Below are 20,493 nucleotides of genomic sequence, written 5' to 3'. Positions count from 1 at the left end.
ATTGATATGAAACTAGCCAAGCAACTGAATATTCCCCTGTTCGAGTTGGAGTCTAGCCTCCCAGTTAAAGCACTGGATAACCAAGTTTTCTCCCACATCACTCACCGTACCGCCCCTGTTACTGTAGTCGCCTCAGGCAACCATAGGGAAAGGCTCCCCTTCCTGACGTTCCATTCCTCCAGCATCCCCATCGTCCTTGGTTTCACCTGGCTAAAGCTACATAACCCACATCTGGATTGGGCTGGGCAAAATGTAATAAGTTGGAGCCCGTTTTGCCATGCCAATTGTCTCGTCTCAGCCCCGCCGTCAGCCGTTGCCGAGCCCGCACGTGACGCGAGTGCTGCCGTGGACCTTTCTGTCGTACCGTCAGTGTACCACGATTTGAGGGAGGTGTTTAACAAGGACAAAGCCCAAGCACTGCCCCCGCACAGGCCATATGACTGTTCCATTACGTTGTTACCGGGCTCCCCCCTACCCACGAGCCGCCTTTACAATCTGTCTCATCCTGAGAAGGCAGCCATGGAAAAGTACATAAAGGACTCCCTGGCGGCCGGCATCATCAGACCCTCCTCTTCGCCTGTCGGGGCCGGATTCTTCTTTGTCGGTAAGAAGGACGGCTCGCTCCGTCCCTGTATTGATTACAGGAGGCTTAATGACATAACAGTAAAAAACAAATACCCATTGCCGCTGATCAGTTCCGCCTTTGAGCCGCTTCACGGTGCCACCATTTTTACCAAGTTAGACCTCAGGAATGCATATCACCTCGTCAGAATCAGGGAGGGCGACGAGTGGAAAACCGCTTTTAACACTCACTTGGGGCACTTCGAATATTTAGTGATGCCCTTCGGTCTCACAAACGCCCCGGCGGTCTTTCAAAACCTGGTGAACGACGTCCTGCGAGATTTCCTGGACCGCTTCGTCTTCGTTTATCTCGACGATATTCTGATTTTTTCCAAAGACGTGGTGGAACATCGGGCGCACGTCAGAGCCGTGCTGCAGCGGTTGCTGGAAAACAAATTGTACGTAAAGGCGGAGAAATGCGTGTTCCACTCACCCTCCGTCTCCTTCCTGGGCTACGTCCTCGCGGGGGGGCAGGTGAAGACTGACCCGGCTAAGGTTACGGCAGTCGTGCAGTGGCCCGTACCTGCGTCCCGGCGGCATCTGCAGCGCTTCTTGGGCTTCGCAAACTTCTACCGGCGCTTCGTCAGGAACTACAGCCAGGTAGCAGCGCCGCTGACCCGGCTGACGTCACCGAAGCTCCCTTTTATTTGGAGCCAGGAGGCCGGAGCAGCGTTTACCAAGTTAAAGGCACTGTTTACCTCGGCGCCGGTTTTGGTTCACCCCGACCCCGGGAGACAGTTTATTCTCGAGGTGGATGCATCTGACATCGGGGTGGGGGCGGTGTTATCCCAGCGCTCCGGCACGGCGTCCAAGCTCCATCCGTGCGCCTTTTTCTCCCGTCGTTTATCACCTGCTGAGCGGAATTACGACGTGGGGGATAGGGAACTGTTGGCTGTGAAGCTGGCCTTGGAGGAGTGGCGGCACTATCTCGAGGGGGCGGAGCACCCATTCATAGTGTGGACAGATCACAAGAACTTGACGTACATTCGTGCAGCCAAGAGACTGAACTCACGTCAGGCACGCTGGTCCATGTTTTTCAGTCGCTTTAACTTTTCAATCTCTTACCGCCCAGGGTCCCGCAACGTGAAACCGGATGCCCTTTCCCGGCAGTTTGACGCCGCGGGGGAGTCGTCCGCCGTGCCCACCATCCTCCCTGCGAGCGTCAAGGTTGGTTCCCTCACGTGGGAGGTGGAGGAGGACATCCGTCGGGCACTGGAGACCGAGCCGGACCCCGGCACAGGGCCCCCTGACCGCCGCTTTGTCCCTAAGGCGGCCCGCTCCAAAGTGATCGACTGGGTCCACAAGGGGAGATTCTCCTGCCATCCAGGAGGCGCGCGGACGAGTGCCCTTATTAAAAGGTATTTCTGGTGGGGGTCTATTGATAAAGATGTCAAGGAGTATGTGGCCGCCTGCTGTGTTTGTGCTAGGGGCAAATCTAACACGCAACGCCCGGCTGGGTTGCTGCAGCCTCTCTCTATCCCATGGCGCCCCTGGTCGCATATTTCTTTGGATTTCGTTACTGGTCTACCTGTTTCTTCTGGCAAGACCGCGATCCTCACTGTGGTCGACAGGTTTTCCAAAGCAGCTCACTTTGTCGCCCTCGAGAGACTCCCCACATCCACTGAAACCGCTAATCTGCTAGTCGACCATGTGTTTAGGCTGCACGGGATACCCTCGGAGGTCGTCTCAGACAGGGGACCGCAATTTACATCGCAGGTCTGGAGGGCGTTCTGTACATCCCTGGGAGCGAAGCCATGTTTGAGCTCTGGACACCACCCTCAGACTAATGGTCAGACCGAACGCCTCAACCAGGAATTGGAGGCCACTCTCCGCTGCGTCGCTGCCTCCAACCCGGCTTCCTGGTCATCGTTATTGCCGTGGGCGGAGTACGCACACAACTCCCTCACCTCGTCAGCGACGGGTCTCTCGCCTTTTGAGGCCTCTCTCGGCTACCAGCCACCCCTTTTTCCGGAGCGCGAGACCGACCTTGAGGTCCCCTCCGTCCAGCACCATCTGCAACGCTGCCGACGGGTGTGGTCGCGCACCCGCCGGGCCTTGGGCCTGTCCGTCGCCCGCCAGCGCCGCTACGCGGATCGCCGCCGCAAGGCAGCACCTGCCTACGCCCGGGGACAGAAGGTGTGGCTTTCCGCCAGAGACATTCCCCTCAGGACGGACTCCCGCAAGTTGGCCCCACGCTTCATCGGTCCTTTTGAGGTGGAGCGGGTGGTTGGCCGCTCCGCGGTCAGGCTGAAGTTGCCCTCCTCGTTACGGGTCCACCCGACCTTCCACGTCTCCCAAGTCAAGCCGGTTGTTGTGAGTCCGTTGTGCCCGCCTCCTGCTGCCCCGCCGCCCGCCCGGCTCATCGGTGGGCATCCTGCCTTCACGGTCCGCCGCATCCTGGATGTACGCCGCCGGGGAAGGGGCAGGCAGTTCCTGGTCGACTGGGAGGGGTACGGGCCAGAGGAGAGGTCCTGGGTTCCCCGGTCCCGGATTCTCGACCCCGCCTTGCTTTCGGCATTCTACAGAGGCCGGTCGCCGAGAGGCGACCCTTGAGGGGGGGGTGGTGTCATGGTCTGGTTGGGCACCTGCAGGTCTCAGACAGCGGCTCCTCCTCCTTTAGGCGGAGTCAGGTTGCCCCTCCCTGGCTGACCACCTGTGAGCAATCGTGCCAGCGGTATATCAGACCTGCGCTCTCAACCACTCATCGCCTGAGTATCTGCTATTCCCATCGATAGCACCCGGAGTGGAGATCTTGTTCCCCTCGCTCCCGTCCTCCTGGACCTGGGCCGCCAGCTGCTCACACAACGTGGCCTGCCGACCCACTGCTCACCTACCTGCCTGCCTCCCCACGCCTCGACCGCTTCCGGGTTTTCCGCTCCACCTGTCCCCTCCATCTGAAACCAATGCCCCGGCCCCTACCTAGTCCTGTTTCTACCTCCCCGCTGTCCCCGCTGTTCAGCCGTCTCCTAGAGGTGTCTAGGTCGCCCTCATTTTCTCAGACGAATCCTACGCGCCACTAGTGTGGTGGCGTCGCCTTGTGTTTCACCTTTGTTTTCCCTGTGGGCGGAAATAAATCATTTGTTTTCTGTCACCTCGCTTCCGGGTTGGTTTCTGCGCCTGTGTCCATCCCTGTTCCCTCGTGCCGTTGAGCCGTGACAGATTGTCCCATGTGAAAACTTTTCTGCGAGGTGTGGAATGCAGCCCTCAGGAGTTTTCCTTTTAAGACACAAAGCACTGTTTGTCTTAGGCGGCACATATACATATGTAGCTGAGTGTTTGTGCAGTTCTGTACACAGTATTTAATTAGGCTTCCTCAAATGCACAGTAACAGGTTTTGCGAGGCTTTGAAACAGTTCTGATTACAAAGATATAGATCAGGAAAAGCGATTCCCTCAAGACTCCTGGGAGTGGACATTAAGTTTACAAAGCATCTTTAAGTATCTGGTTCATGGGGCTTCATCTGTCTTATTTGGTTTAATATATTCAGTCTTGATGAGCCAAAGGCATGCAGGTCATTGAAGTTTCATTCCTGTCTCCGTTTCCTCATGGAACTTTTGACAGCGTGAAATGACAATCCGCCCCTGCATGCATCTGCCACGTCAAAAAGTAATGAGATTGTGCTGCTGGAAATATCACTACAAAGCATCAGGCCTGCACTTGGGTCTGACTGCACCTTCAAACAGCGCTGCCTGCCAGCTCGCCTGCCTCGCCTGCCTGCTGCAAAAGAAATGAACAAAAACAATCAGAATCAGAGACAGAGAAACGGCAAGGGAAGCTCCCCATGCTGAGACAAACGAACACGCCAGGGCCTTTCATCCTGAGAGTGATTAGCCATCCGAACCGTTTTAAAATCCTGCTTTGAGTGTGTTCCTCAAACGAAAGAGCTCCATTGAGGAGTGGTAGTGAGATGTTTCTGGCTGGGAAGCGCCAGTGATCTAGCCTCTAATTGTGGCGTCGCTGACAAGGCTGGTGTGGCTGGGAGCTTTTAAAGCGAGGCTTTTTGCTACGCTCTTGTTCCCTTCCTGTCAGATCCGCCACCAAAGGCACCAGGAAACAAAAGGGCCCCTCAGATTCTGCTCTTACATTCATCTGCCTATCGCTTTGTGCATAAATACAGACCTAATTTAACACATTAATAGTCCCTGATGCTAGTTTAATGTGACCAAAACTACATTATTTCCTGTAAATGCGTTGTCTGGTTACAGATGCAAATGTAAGTTGGTTTTCACACTGTAATTCCTGTCTAATAATTTTTTTTGTAGCTTTCATGTTTTCCGTGTTATTACTGATCGAATTCTGAGCTTCAAAGACGATACTGACACATTGGCAATAGTTTAGTTCTGCAGCACAGAAGGAACAAAGACGTGTTCAAGGTCTTTAAGCAGCATTCAGCAGAGCTGGTAGGAGCTTATTTGGCATAGAAAACTTTTCGTATTCTCGATAGTCTTCAGAAGTCAGATTGTCAAAGGTTTGAGGTATGGCAGAGAAGCAGTTTGACAAATGAAAGAAACAGCGATGCTAGGAAGAGAACACAAGGGGAGCGTGGGTTAGGGAAAAAATAGGAAAGGATTTAAACCCCGGCTCATAAAAATCAGTATTATAACAACATTAATTGATGCTGCTGAGTACCATATGTGACGCCATATGGAATAGCTGCCCCAGAGGCCTGCTATAATAGACAGCCTGCAGTGGTGCACACAACTTGGCACATTTACAAACAAGGGACGTCCCATTAATATCAAACACACAGACTGAGCAAGAGACAGTGAGAGAGGGAGTGAGAGGGCATAGGAGGGAGGGAGGGAGGGAGGGAGGGAGAAAATAAGCAGAGGGAACCGATTTAGTTCATGTTTTATTTGGTTGCCATCTTTAGACCTTTTGTTTTTGCTCATCTCATGTTATCTTTTTTTTTTTTTTTCAAATGAAGACATGTATTATATGTATATATAAATATGCATGTTCAAACCCAGCCTCTCTAATCTCACTGCTCCTTAATTACAGTAATAAATTGCCCCTCCCTTTTGGGTTGATCACATCACCCTCTGTCCGCCCAACGGCCACTCCCACCGCAGATGCCCAGTGTTCCTTTCATCATACACACACAGACACACACAGACACACACATTAGCAGATGAGGTGATGTATGGCACCTCGACAAAGGTGGCGTTAGAAATCTCTGTTTAACCTCCAATCTTGAAGCTGTTATTTACTGCTGGCTTAAGATGAGTTTCCGGTCCTTGTTCCTCGCAGCACTGATCCCGACATAGATTGTGTTTATGTAATGACAGTTAGAAATGTATTTAAAACAACAGTAATGAACAGAAAATTCATGTTGGAGTTTTGAGATTCACAGCTTTTTATTTAGTTTCCTGTTATAGCGAAAATCTGCCAAGTGCAGTTCATGCATTCATACATTTTCATAGCTGAAAGTACACAACTAATCAGCTGATTCTTACTTTCTCGTTCTGCCAACTTTAGACATCACATTCTCCTAGTTCTCTAAATTATAATTTGATCACTTGTTAACCCCAAAAATGTCCAATTAACAAAGATATTAGACCAAAATCATCCCATTTAAAATGGCGAGAGTTAAAGATTTGCGAAAGAAATTATTACTGCTAAATAACAGTTTTAGCACATGTAAAGCACAAAACAACGTAAATTACAAAATTGCAACAAAACATTTGGGCAGTGAGGTGGCTAAAACTGCAGTTGAAGCTTTTATCCCACAAATCTGTGCAAATGTAATAGCATCATTACTCCTTTGTATGCCAGGGGCATCTGCAGACAGACATGCATCCAGCTACGTATAGCCTGGATGCACATCCATCCTTTATATGCAAGGCTCTTCTGACTCTTCTGACATGCCCAGAGCATGTAGGGAGAGAGAGAGATCCTTATGAAACTGAGTTGTCAGCCATTCTGTTGACTTTCATAGAATGTGAGGCGAAACAAGAATAGCGTACAGCTGTTTCCTCCCTGACACAGAGGGAGGCAGATGAAGAGCAAAAGAGGGGAAAAGAGAAAGAGGGAGGGAGGGAGGAAGAGAGAGCTCTCCGCTCTGTGATGTGCACTGATGTAGCTGGAGCTCTAGGTCAAACGCTGCCAGTGTTTTGTGTTCATCTTCGTCTCGTCTCCCCAGTGCTCCTCTAAATTATTCACAGCCTGAAGTGTGCAATGTGGCTGCCTCCTTCTTTCCTCTCTCCTCCTCCAGTCTAGATTCCTCTGTCTTACTTTTTTCTGTTTCCCTTTCTTTCTTTCTCATGTGACAGCTTGTTTCAAAATCCCCCCTCCCCAACCCGTCCCGCATCCACTCATCTACCATCACCCAACCATCTTTTATTAGTGACTCCATCTCTCGCACTTCTCCTTTCATCCTGGCTTTCTTGCTTGATTCTCCAGACTAGACTCAGTCATCCCTTTTTAGGTGGGTAGGCTGCCAGCTGTTAGTATCAACTCCTTAGCTGGTAGCTCCTGCTCTCACTCGACATCTTTCTGCCTCCCTCACATCGATCTCGTAGGATCTTAGATGCACTGGTCGGGTTGACAGCGAGTTCTCCCCCGTCTGATTTTCTTTATCTGAGTGACTCGTGAGAGAAAGTGCACGCTGAATCCTCAGACCAGTCTGTATCTCAAATTAAACATGTGCCTGTTAATCATTAAGCTTTTAAGAGACTACCTGTCCTGTAAACAAGAAAGAAAGTAACCGAGGCAAAAAAATCAATGACATGGCAGGGTTAGGGTCACGCAGTTGTCGTCCATCAGAGTTTTTAGTATTTGGTCCTTTATTGTCTGTGGGCGTGTCAGAATATAGCAGGCATTGTGGAAAAATAACACTGTTTTAATTGGCTGCATTATCAGATTTTATCCATACTGCAAAAGCCCAAGGGCAATGCACACACAGTACATCTGTCTGCAAGTGGGAGATATTGTAACACATTATTATTGCGAGGTTAACAAGGAAGATGCAAGCACTGGTATCAGATCCTGTCTGGACAGCAGGGGTTGGAGGATGAAGTGTGCCCCTCGTGGCTACCTGAGGAGAGAGCAGAGCAAAGAAAGTAGTTGAATCTAGTTCCAGCTCTTGCCACAGGACACTCATTTGTAATTCTGTACCCTGCCTATAACGTTTGATCATTGCAGAGGGGGGGACGGGACGTAAGGGAGCTGAAGGTTTCGCCCTCGCTCTTTGGCCTCCCCCCCTCCCGCCGAACCCTTTACCCGCCCTCTTGCATTTGCTGTCACCCAGTATGAATGCCCCCTCTGGCCCGATGACAAGTCTAGCGTGAAATGCTTGGCTGCCCCCTGAAATTAGCAGTAGAGCCCCCCGGCGGCACATGCTTCTCATGACCAGCACACAGTGGGCTGCCGCCAGATTCTTTTCATTATGGCTGTGGCCTGCCAGCCCCCTGACTCTACCTCCTTCTGCCTCTTCCTCCATCCCACCCTCCCTCTCCTCCTCCTTCCCCCTGTGTGTCAGCCAGAGCTCAGTAAACAGCATCTGTAGTGCTCATCACATTACTGTCGTAGAGAGGAGACGGAGAGAGTGAGAGCCAAGTTCTCTGTGGGGATTGCTGTTATGCCTGTGTATCAAAGTGTCCGCATGCATATAAGTATTTGCATGCGTGTAGTATTTTATTTCATGCGAACATCCACAGTAGCTCATATGTATATGCACATATATTGTGTGCTCATGTCTCTGTTGGCTTCACAGGATTAGCAAAGGAGAGAGAGTTAGTAGCAGTAGTACAGAGCGAGAAAGAGTCAGAGAGAAGGGGGGTAGCAGTACAGAGCAATGCCTGGAGGCTCAATCTGTTCCTCACTGAGCTATATCAGTGTTAGAGACGGCGGCTCGGGCCGCGGGGAAGCCTCCACTCGCTCCATCAAACTGTCAGCCAGCCAACGGAGCTGCACAGGGAGACTCTCAGCTGCCCCCAGGGCCAGTTCAAGTCAACATCCCATTTCCTTGCCTCCTCGCCTAATTTCTCCTACGCCCCGACTTAAATTTCCAATGCCCAGTGTCTGCCGCTGCAGCTCAGCAGCAACAGGCCCAGGGCCATGTCAGAACTCTGGGAGGTACCGAGCGTTGCGCGTGTGTGTCTGTGCACGCTAATTTCTGAAGGCAAGATAGCACTAGCTGCAGTCAGCAGAGAGGAGAAGGAGCTGCAGGGGCCCCATGAAAGACAAAAAAATAAAGAAATAAGTAGAAAAAATTAAAAAAACATAAATCAGTGTTTTATTTTTCTCTCTCGTTCTCCCTTACCTGTATGCCCATTTTTCTTCTTCAGCTATATTCATAACACAGTTGTGTATTCCCTGTCCCATCAGATTTCTGGCAGTTTCCTTTTTCTCTCTGAGCTGAATAAATGCTCCCTGTTCTCTCATACATCTGCCATTACTGTCTGTTTTCCCGTTGCCAAACTACTCCAAGGATCACACCAGCAGCCCAGCCAGCTCTGTCCCTCCCTCAGGGTTATCCTGAAAGCATGGGGAGCAAGGCAGTCCTCTAATTTAGTGAAAGGAGGCGGGTTATCATCGTCAATCTGTCCACCCCCCCCCCCCCACCCCACCCCCCACCCCACCCCCCATCTCCTTCTTGCTCGTTGACCTCACCAAATACCTTTCATAGAATTGAAACAGAGAGCGTCCAGGTCTCAGTGCTGTTTACGTGGACTCTGGGTAATGTTAAAGTCTGCTTAGTGTGGTCCCGGGCAAGAACTATATCTTTCCTCACCTCAGCTTGATTTACATGGCCTCTACTGGCTCTTTACTCGAGTGTGTCAGTTCTAAAGCAGAGACCACGGTGTGTCTGGCTAATGCAAAGAGCATTTTCTCCAACCCTGTCTTCTTCAATCCCCCTTCACTATCACTCTCTCTCTCTGCCCTCTCTCAATGGGCCTCTGTGAAAGGAGGTTTTGCTGAAGTCCTCTCTTGTTTGCACAGCCAATTCCAATGTCCCAAGCTCAAATATGGTTTTGCGTGAGAGCCTGTCTAGGTCTGCTGGTCGATATCATTTCTGCCCGGTAGAGCTTTTTCTCTCAATCTTATTCCCCGCGGACCCTACATCTTCACTGAGATCAATACTTTCCTAATCCAGAGCTCTAAGGCTGACCCTGGGTAATCAGCTGACTTCCCATGCTGCCTGCTGAGGAGGTCAGGGGTCAAAAGGCTGTATAGATTTGATCCTGTGATCAAATCGCTTTGCTCGGTGGTGCTTTCAGATACAGCTATTAGGGTCAAGATAAATTGCTTGATTTTTCCCTCTCCCTGGTTGTGAAAGTTAAATGCAGTGGTGTGTTTTTGCTATGAATAGCATTAATGCACCAGACTCCCGAAGCTTTTTACCCCATTTAGTTTCAGCATAGATACAAAATTATTAGGTTTATCTGATCATCCAAAGATATGAAATGAGTAATTGATTTTTTTTTTACTATTTAAAGGTTTTTTGAACACACTTGCATGATTACATATATATGTAACCAGACACCATCACAATGGCCATGTATCATTTACTCTACCGTTATATATATAAACATTCTATAGTGTTGTGCTTTGGTTCTGCCTGGTGCTTCACCACTCATCCATAGCTCTCATCGTCTGGAGCACAGGCCAAGTGCCTGGCCTGGAATTGCCAGTTCCCTTTCATTAAGCTTTTCCAGTAACAGGACAAGCAGTTGTTTGGTTAAAGATTGCATCTGCATCCGTCCATCTTCAGCCCACTCTTTGCCCGACTGCTGACCTTCCCCACACTAGGGCTCCATCAGGCCCTAGTTCACCTTGGATTCAGTCTCTAACCCTGATTTGTTTTGATAAGCACTATGGAGGATGGCATTGTCCAGCTCTTCCAGGCAGATAATATCATGAACGCAATCAAATCTGAACTCTCCACTGAGTCATGACAAAGGGTTAGCACATAAGAACATGCAACTAAAATGTCCTGCTGATAAATTATGAAAGATGAGTTGAAGTTAAGCTTTGCCGCAGGGCCAGTGAGACTTTCAGATCTCCTGCTGATGTTTCAGCCCAAGCAGGGGGTCCCCCGGTGGACTTGAGGCTTTGCATCCAGACCCCGTCAGAATGGTCATGACGCCTACGCTCCCACACCTCATCCCAGTATCTGCAGGAGGGAAATTGCAGGAGAAAATTGGTGTTGTTCCACCAGTATTCGACACCGCTTCCGTCCGCGACCATCTAAATGGACCATTACCTCCTCTGTGTGCTCTCACTCCAGGAGATCCGGGTTTGTTAGAGGTCTTCTTTTAGAATCAGGGGTATCTCAGTATATGTGCCTGGAGAAATGTCTTATAAATTGAAGCCATTTCTTCCACCGCTGTAGACTTTTGCATCGCGGACACTTTAACTTTATACATTTGGATAAAACATCAAGAAAAGCAGATGCTCTTTCGCTGCTGTCATGATGCAGCGCCCATCTCCCCGTCAGTTAATGTTGTTTTGGGCCTGAATGGAACACAACTGGTTGCTTATCAGGAGTTAATTTTGCTTTAATCCAGTTCCTCGTCGTGCCATTGCATCTACAGTTATTAGATATGACTGTAATTTAGCAGAAACACACCTTACAGTGACTTTGAAAAATTACAGCCAATCAAGCTTTTATCACGAATAGTATTATCAAAGCACTGACGCTTTTATGCTCTCCTCTTCTGCTTTTATTCATTTTATTTACTGCTTTATTTATTTTGAGAAGGAACTGACAGTGGCACTTTAATGCCAGCAGCTCTCTCCTGCTCTCTCTCTTTTTTTCAACATTTCTTGCAGCAAGCACAGGCTTGTGATCAGTATTCAGGAAGACAGTTGTTGACGCCATGCCAGCATTTGCGTTGCTGGGCAAGTTCCTCTTCTGTTCCTCTTTCTATCTCTGAGGCAGAATTCATGGCAGACTGTCCTCCGAGTGTGACAAGTGGAACTGTGTGATTAATTTGGCCAGTCGTTTTAATGTGCTCCGGGATGCGCAACGCTTATTGTCTTCCCCTTGCACGTCTATCAGAATCTGCCAGAGAAATGTCCAGGAGAATCGAGACATCCATCCCTCTCTTTCTGTTTTTTTCCCCCTCCCTCACGCTACTCTCTTTCTCAGCCCTGCCTCATTTCAGGGCTGAGCTACAGGGTCGTCATGGGGGCTAGCCCAGGTCGAGGCCTGGCTCCAGCCAGGGCCGCTGGCGGAATAAATCTCCTGTCTCTGAAGTGTTGAAAGCTGTGTAAATGTCAAACGCGTTCGTCTGATGTGCTGGCTGAGGGGAGGAGGGGTTGGAGAGGAGGTGGAAAGCTGGGAGGGAGGGTTTGTGGATGAGCCATCCACTGATTCTGGTCCCCCGTTGCCCTTCGTAGCTGGCGGTTGCCAGGTGCAGATGTTGCTGCTTGCTCCATGCCTCTGAAGAACTAGCCTTTTTTTTTTTTTTTTTTGAGGTGGGGGGCGGAGGGGGGGCGGGGGGTACTGCAAGAGACAGAAACCACCAGGGGCTTGGCTCCTGTCAGGCAGCTTAGTGAGCAGCGTATCTTTTCGATTTTAACAATGTCCCCTCTGACCACCAGACATGCTGTTTAGGGAGGCTTCTGTTTGGGGTTGTGGTTTTGCATTTTCATCATTTGGCTTTCTTGTACCTTCTTGCTGAAAATTGTTTTCCTCGTGCAGACAGTCAAAAGAAGCATAGGGTGCTAAACGACGTAGCGCTGCTCTCGCCAACAACAATGCGTGCACAAACACGAGCCAATCTTGGACTTTTATTGTGTTTCTTTCTTTGAATGGACCAAGTGTTATAGCCCAACAGGGCAATCACATGTGGGCCTGACAAAAACTGCTGTAACACTGCCTATCCCTTCATCTCTATAGCATCCCCCCCGCCTGTTCTTACGTTTGTTTTGTTCCCCTCTTTCCACCTACCTCTCTCTCCCCTGCTGTGCTGTGCCTCTCTCTGTCTCTGTCTGAGCCCTAGCTACTATTTCTCTTCTCGCTCTGCTACAGTGCATGCTACTTGTAAAAGGATAAGCACCATGCTGTGCTCTTTTGATATTATTTTTCCTCCTCGCCAGCTCCAGCCTTGTGAGGCCTCATATCTAGTGTCATGGCTACTGCTGCAACAACAAGGCCAAGCATGCACCCAGGGAATAGACCATGCCAGTTGTTCATCTCCATCACCTACGGTTTAAACTCGTCCTCAGTAATAGAATGGATCTCACAACTGCTGTGAGATGGAAGTCATCCGTTCAGCTGCATGCTAAGAATACATTTACTCCATTTTCTGCAGGGAAGGGGTAATGTTAGAGTGTGGATCAATTTTCTTTTCTTTTTTCGCAATTCATAGTTAGATGAAGATGGAGAGAAGCATTGTTTTGAATGTGATTTCTTCGTGGTAAAATACCAGAATTCTGAGGGAACAAATGGGTGATGATAACAGGTTGTGATGTGCTCCTAACTACCAGTATAGAAATGGATTGCAATTAATTTGTCTGGAATTCACAGCCTGAATGGAAACTGATTGACATGAATCCTTTGCCACTTTCTCTTCTTAATGCCCGGCACTTTGTAATGATTGTCTTTTGACAAGCAGTAGTTCAAAGAAGAGAAAAGAAGATATTTTGTATAAAAATGTGTCCAATATTTTCATTTGTTTAAGTACTCTGTGTGTCTGTGTGTGCGTGTGTGTGTGTGTGTGTGTGTGTGTGTGTGCGGGGGAGGGGGGGGATCTTTTAGGTTAATCCTAGAGTGTTAAGGTCTGGTGGTCTCTGCTTTTGAAATGTGTGGTGTCGTACTGACAGATCCCCAAAGACATCTATTGGATTTAACCTGCTCTCCGAATTATATAAAGCAGCTCTTTCTAGTGCAAGTAGAATAATTTACAGATGGTGAAAATTTCAGACTTTATTCAGTTAAACAACAGAGAAAAAAGTGTTTGAGATTTACCTAAATTTCATCACATCTGTGTAAATGTAGGCATCTACACTGAGAAAAGTATTATGTTATATATAAATGTAAATGGCACATGAAGCAGAAAAGATATCATTTCTAGTTGTTGAACGTATATGCAAAGGCCTGGAATTTGTAGTAATGTGATCAAGATATAGGTTAAGTTGTATATCACTAGTAGCTTAGCCCTGTTCAGGAGAAAAACCTCTTACAAGCTGTTGCACATTGCAGTGGAAATCGCAGATCTCTGCACTCATTGATTTAACTATGATTTTTACATCTTATCAAAGAGTAAAGCTTGAAAGTTTCGTTGAGCTACAAGTGGACCTTTTAACCAGGATCAGCCTGAGCACATGAGCAAATCCACCAGTAAACTGCTCAAAAAGAAGAAATATAGACATGAATCCCATGTAACTTTGTAATTTTAACATGTTGTCGCCTCTTGGCCAGTACTCCCTTGAAAAAGAGGTTTTTAATCTCAATGGGACTTTTCCCGGTAAAATAAAGGTTAATAATAATAATCAAAAGGCAGGAAAATTCTTACCACTATTTATATTGAATTACTTATTGAAAAGACTATTTTCCTTGTGGTGTCGTTGTGTGTACTATTTAAGCAGTGCGTTTGACAGTTCATGACTACACTCTGTTATTCAGAGCACATACTTGTTTTATACCCTCCAACAAGTGTATTTTCTTCCTGCATGTCTGGTATAAGTAAACACACACATCTTACAGAGTTGTTAGTGATGACTCTGCAGCCAAGGACTCCTACCAACCTTTGGCATTGCCTAGTAGGATAAGCTATTGGGCATGGACTCACCCCTGAACCCACACACTCACACACATCCCCCCTTTCTCCTCTCCTGAGAGATCTTGGCCACCGAGCCCTTGTTCTGATTACTCTCGTTACTTAATTATACATTTGGACCCACCACGCTCACGACAAAAGGACACTGTGCCTCCATTGACACAGCTCCCTCCTCATTGTGCTCCACTTTGAAAGGGAGTCAAACAAAATAGAGAGGGCCCACTTAAATATGTTGCCACAGGGACTTAATTGACAGATTGAAGGCAGTTTTTTTTCACCGTCGTCCTTTCTCCATGTGGCTCTTTGGTTGAATTGCTCTGTTCCTCATGCATCCTGCTGTGAGGTCCAGTGGGCCTGGCAAGGCAGCTCAGCCACTCCTGTTTCCACAGCTTCTCCATCTTTGAGGTGTAACCAGCCAGGAGCCGTTCGTGACGAGCGAATGTTAGACGCAGGAGCTCGTAAGGTGCATACAAGTTCAGGAATGTTGCAAAGAAAATCAAACAAATGCTGTTAGACAGGGTTATTGACTTTACCTTAACTTAACACATTTTTCCGGAGTAAAGGTGAAAATAATTTCCCGTATTTGTGCGACTTTAATCGTGTTTTTATTATTTGCCAAAAAGAGTTGTGTCGGTGAACATACCAGGAATAAAAGGCCGGGCTCTTGGTATTTGCAGCATTCTTGTCATCTGTTTGCAAAAAGTGGCAAGGTCTGACTTTTTTGAAATCTTTTTCTTTGATATTCTTTTTACTCTTTTTGATATATTTGATCCCAATCACTGCATATTTCATTGGTGAAATTTGAAGTGCTGAAGACAAACCATTTCTCTTCTTGACTGAATGGAAGGTGATTTGGCCTTTAGCTGTGCTAGAACAAGGTACATTTCAGAACACAACCTCTCTTGTAATTCAGTTCCTTTATCCCTGTAGAAGACTGACATACAAATTAAAGACTGGTTTGTCACACCACGGATTTGAAATACCACACTTAATAGGCACTGTGCTGGAGAATTCAAAGAACCTACGCTCTCTGTGTCCTTGAGATGCTATCGTCCAATTTTAAAGCACACTTAAAAGGCTAAATGACAAGCTGCAGCTGAATGCCAAGTCACTAAACAGACTCTTTATAATAGAATCCCGTGCAAAGTATTTTCATCCTTTGCAAATTTAAAGCAGTGAATTTGCGACAGAAACACCAGAAAGGCGTTTTGTGCCACTGTGCTCCTTTTGAAACTTGAAAAAAACCTCTTTCAGACTACCGCACTCTCCTTTCCCTCTTCATCCTCTGCCGTTTGCACTGAAAGCTGACAGTGAATGAGAGGTTGCACACAAAAATAACATCTGCACTGATTATGCTACTGGGGTGGGGAGCCAAATGAATAATTCCTTATATTTCCTGTGTCTGTCTCTTTTCTGTTACAGTGTGACAGCGAGAGTGACATTGACGACAAGGTAAGACTGCTTTTCCTGTGTTTACTCACCCAGCGCATGAAGAATCGGAGAGTTGTGAATAACAAATTTGAGCTCTCAACTGAGAAAGGGGAGATAGTCATAGTGTATTGTTAGCGAAAAAAAGATAAGGGGGTAAAAAGCAACTGCGCCTGGTCCCAACACTGTTGATCATTTGAATCGTACGGAGCATGAAAGTGACAAGAAAAATGTTGCACATCAAGAGACTGATTTTCAGTGTTGGTTTTCTGTTCTTTATGAAAAGACGCGGTACCTATTATTTTTGGAACACTTTATGCACAAATATTTCCTACATATGCCTCCTAGCTTAGATTGTAGTGTGTGCTGCATGCAGTAAAATCTGCATTCAATCTATTCACAAAGCACATAACACCTTTATCTGCTTCTAAGTTACTCGACAGCAGCCGGAGTTTGTAACGCGTGTGTTTTATTTTCAGTATGATGAATGACAGATTTACAAGTTACAACCAGAATGTTTAACAAGATCGTTCAACAATTTCATTTAAAATATGCTTTAGTTGTGCTGCTAACTAGTAACACCTTGATTTTCTTCAGAAAGCGTTGTCATCAGGTTACCAGTTCACAGTTTGACAGATGTAGTCTATCAGTTTCACCTCTGAGTGTTTGTAATCATCTCAGAGGTGGTTGGCTGATGGCAGGCACCTGGTTACAAGATGAAACGTCTTTGGGGAACCTTACGCATCCTAATTCCTGCACAGTTTAGCAATTACTCTCTGGTAAATGAATTTGATAGCATGCCTAATCTCCTGTAAGCTTAGCTCCCAGTTCTGTGGAAATGTCTGCAGCTCTCCCTATAAATAATACATTGATAGCAAGCCCAATTTGCATTAACTGTAGCCTGGCAAGTCAATAGGCTTTTATCTCTTCATTTAAGCGAGGAGGAACCGAGGGCACGAGCTAGTTGACACGACAGAGAGATGTAGCAGGCCTGTCAGTCTCCATACGGCTCCCTGGCAACACTGTGGGTGGAGGAGAGAGGGAAGTAAAGTAGAAGGAAGTGTTTCCTTCTAAGGGTTTTTGTTTCCTCTCGGTTACTTGAGACTCGTTTTAATTTTCAGTATTGAAAAAAAAAAAGTTTGGTACTACAGAACTAAACATAAAGATGGGCAGGAGAAAAATCAAGAAGCGCTTTGACAGTTTTACAGAAACTCAGCTGTCTTTCTGTGTTGTTGGTTATGTGTCAGCCTGTCTGTGGACTGGGACGCAATTCAAGACATGGTAGACTGTTAGACACTGCTGCCAAGTCTGATTGTTGAATTTCGTGCCAATTATTTCACAGTCCAAGAGCCAGATTGTAGCTTCACCTTCTTCTCAGACTACTTTTCATTAGTATGTCATCAGGAAGTGTTTTAGCTTGAGAAATCTCTGGAAAAATAGTAATGCCACTTTTATTGCACGCCAGTTTGCGCTCTCACTGTGAGAAACATAGTCAGTGCATATTTCTGTAGATGTTAGTGCAAAAAGACATCTTCCTGAACAATCAATGTGAATCCTAATCCATAAGCAGCAAAGTAATACTGCAAGTGAAAACAACTTGTGAAAGTTACTATTAGTCAAACTATCTAGGCTTCAGTGTGGTCGCTAGCTTGTTTTTGTCTGTCTCAACTCTTAGTTTCCATTCTCAGTTCTAAGTTTTTTAAGTACAAGTTTCATGTTTTGTCAAGTCTATATTAAAGCAATACTGACTTGCCCATATGTACAGTGAAAGAGTCGTCAGTGTTATTATTCCTCTCGTTCACACACTGAAGTTGACTCATCTTAGTGGCAGTGATAGGGAGCAATATTCACATGCTTGTTGTTTTCAGGTAGAATAAAATGAACTGCAAAGTTCAGATGAAACTAATGTGCATTTTTACACATAACAAGAGCTTTATAAAAATAATAAAACAACATTTTAAACATAAAGATAGTTTTTAATACTGGGATGAAAACGCTTTGGAGTCAGTGAATGATTCGTTTTCCTCTGTCGAGAGCCTCTGCCAGGCCTTCACTGCAGCCACCTTCAGTTGCTGCTTGTTTATGGGTCTCTGCATTCACTTTTGTTTGCAGTAATCCAAAACCTGGCTTTTTTCCCCTTTTTTTAGCTGCCAGCTAATATTATTTTGACTTCAGCAAGCAACATATGGTAGGAATGCAGCACTGGAACACAAGAACCTAAAATGTATGCATACACTGCCAGTCCATAGTTGATTGTGGACTGGCTAGTCACACAGGACTATACTGAAAAATGATCATCTAACTACCTTGTTGAAGAATGAAACTAAAAAATAATAATAATAAAAAATTTTATTAGATAAGTAAAAACGGGGGCCTCAAAAATAAGTGTTAAAGTGTTCTGTTCTTCCAGTAGTGGTAAAGTTCCATTCCCACGAGCAGAGGTATTGACTGTAAGCAAAAGATTTCTCCTAAAGCCAACAGGAAATGTAACAGAGCAATGGCATAATTCCAAAACTACGTTTCGCTCTTTCGCTGTTGTGGATTCTTTGAAAAGTCTCTGTTAGTGTTGACGTGTTTTCCAAGCGTGCAAGAAGAAAAGAACATCTGGATAAAGGCTATAGCAGCCCTGCCCTTTTTATTGCCTCAGAAACACGTATTACCATAATCAAGGTGATGAGAGTTGCGAATCATCCATATCAAATTGCAGAGGAAGGGAGAAGAATGGGGAAAAAATAATTTGACAGGCCATCACCAAAAGCAGGAAAAAAATATGACGGTGTAAAAATTGGGTTCCATGAGGAGAAAGACAAACACTGTCATTTGTAATTGCCTGCACTCAGGATAACTCGACAGTGATAATTTTCTGCAACGTTTTGCTAAAACAGGTGCCAGCTCCTCCCGAATCTTTCCAGTGAAAACAAAGGCTCCTTTCACATCAGATTACCAGGCACCTGAACACCCACATTGTCGGGATTTCACAGATTAACTTAATTAGAATATTGCTTCCAGGTGTGCCCCCAGGGTGCAATCAGTTACACTGTATTTAAATAACACTGACGAGTTGCTACAGCAAAGTCAGTTTAGATTGCTGCACCTTGTGGAACTCGCTTGCATCAAAGCAATGCTTTGATATAGCACCCAATGGCGTGTTTCCAGAGCATGTCAGATTTGAAATCTTTAGCAATTGCCCAGTCGTTTCTAGTTAAGTGCGAGGGTGCCCTAAGAAATAGCTTCATATAGATGGGCCTGCCTTGATGAAACAAGCAATCAGAATCTTGGTATAGTGTTCACATTGTTACCAGTGTTTGTTGAGAGGCCTGTCATGTGATGTCATGTTTGACAATGAGAAGTATTGAGTGTGATTTTATATAATATACCCTTGATATTGGCTCGTCATATGCCTGCACCTCAGAGGCATAAAACAACCCACAAAATTAGGAATTCTTAAGTAGAACAGTCTTTTCACTGTGTTTACTGTCATTAAAGCAACGGTTAATGTGTTTGCACAAAGCTATGCTAAATTTGAAGCTTGCAAAGAAAGTAACCACAGCTTAAATAAGAAACAGCGTAGCAACACAGAAACTAAATGTATTCACGTGAGACTGTGCTGCACACATGAGAACATCATTCACCGTTAAGTCTGGATCTAAATACTTTGAGCTGCTAAAATGCTCTCATATGCCCCAGAACACGTCTTAGCTCTGCAGAAAGTGGGCTGAGTGATTGGTTGTGCTTGTAGAATGGGACAATTAGTGTGCAGTCACAGGGTCAATGTTGGGTGAAATTGTATAAAGAATTTCAAAACAATTTTATTTTTATAACACCAAATCGAAACAACAGCCATCTCAAGGCTCTAAAGACCCTACAATAATAGACAGAACCCCAGCAGTCAGCACTTGGTGACAGTGGGAAGGAAAAACTCCCTTTTAACAGGAAGAAACCTTCAGCAAACAACATGTACTTAAAATGTAAACAAGCACATTTTTTACGCTCTTTTCCCCAACAACTCATCAAAATCCTCATATCACCAGCAGTAATATCTTTCTGGCTCCTAACCACTTCATGGATTTCTTGTTTCTTTTTGCTGATTTATCACTTGACAGTGATATTAAGCAATTTACTAATTAACTTAAACCGTCTTTTAGTATTACTGATTTCTGCCTCCATCCTTCTGCAATGAATGAACTTTCCAAACTGGCCAGTCTCTGACACATCTGAGGTACTTCAAGTCAGGACATCATTTTCTTTCATTGGAGAGCCATGGAAAGAAATAGAGTGGTATTTTATCCCTTCTCAGTTTGTTCATGCACTCTCCTGGAGTGTCATCCTATCTCCATTAGGCCTCACTTTGCCATCTTCCCTAGCTCCTCCAATTTCCCTGGTATTCTTTCTCCTGTGCAAATATTATAGTGGCCTGTATGCGAAACATTAATGCAGCAGCCTCAATGGCCACACTACCACACAGCGGAGGACACCCCGGTCAGCTAATTCTATTTGGTCCTCTTTGCCGAGCAGTCATTCAGCAGAAAGTGAATCTGTCTCCGAGGGAGTCTCGGAGGACCATTACCACATCCTGTCAATGAGTTCTTTTATGGCTCTGGTGTACTCTTCTACCAGGCCAGCACATGGGCTCTGACTGACACATTAATTCCCCCTCTACGTCCATATCTTCCTGCAGTTTGCAGAATGAATGCCATATCACCACGTCTCAGCG

At 46.1% G+C, this 20,493-nt stretch overlaps 1 protein-coding gene across 10 annotated transcripts in view; it reads left to right on the top strand.

Moving 5' to 3' along the window:
* The window catches only part of fbrsl1 (fibrosin-like 1), a 290,461-nt gene that overhangs the window by 185,911 nt on the left and 84,057 nt on the right, over positions 1–20,493 (top strand). For all 10 annotated transcript variants that reach the window (XM_086313247.1, XM_086313246.1, XM_086313253.1 and 7 more), the window contains one exon: positions 15,774–15,803. In XM_086313247.1, coding sequence (XP_086169373.1) covers positions 15,774–15,803 — 30 coding nt within the window. The remainder of the gene's footprint in view (positions 1–15,773; positions 15,804–20,493) is intronic.

The sequence above is a fragment of the Aulonocara sp. 'chitande type north' Nkhata Bay genome, linkage group LG12 (assembly GCF_057382095.1).
Source record: "Aulonocara sp. 'chitande type north' Nkhata Bay isolate Kocher_YH1m ecotype deep benthic linkage group LG12, A_spYH_male_GT1.1, whole genome shotgun sequence".
In the NCBI taxonomy this organism is placed as follows: domain Eukaryota; kingdom Metazoa; phylum Chordata; class Actinopteri; order Cichliformes; family Cichlidae; genus Aulonocara; species Aulonocara sp. 'chitande type north' Nkhata Bay.
The sequence above is the reverse complement of the archived record's forward strand: the minus strand, read 5'-3'. Positions and strand labels throughout refer to the sequence as shown.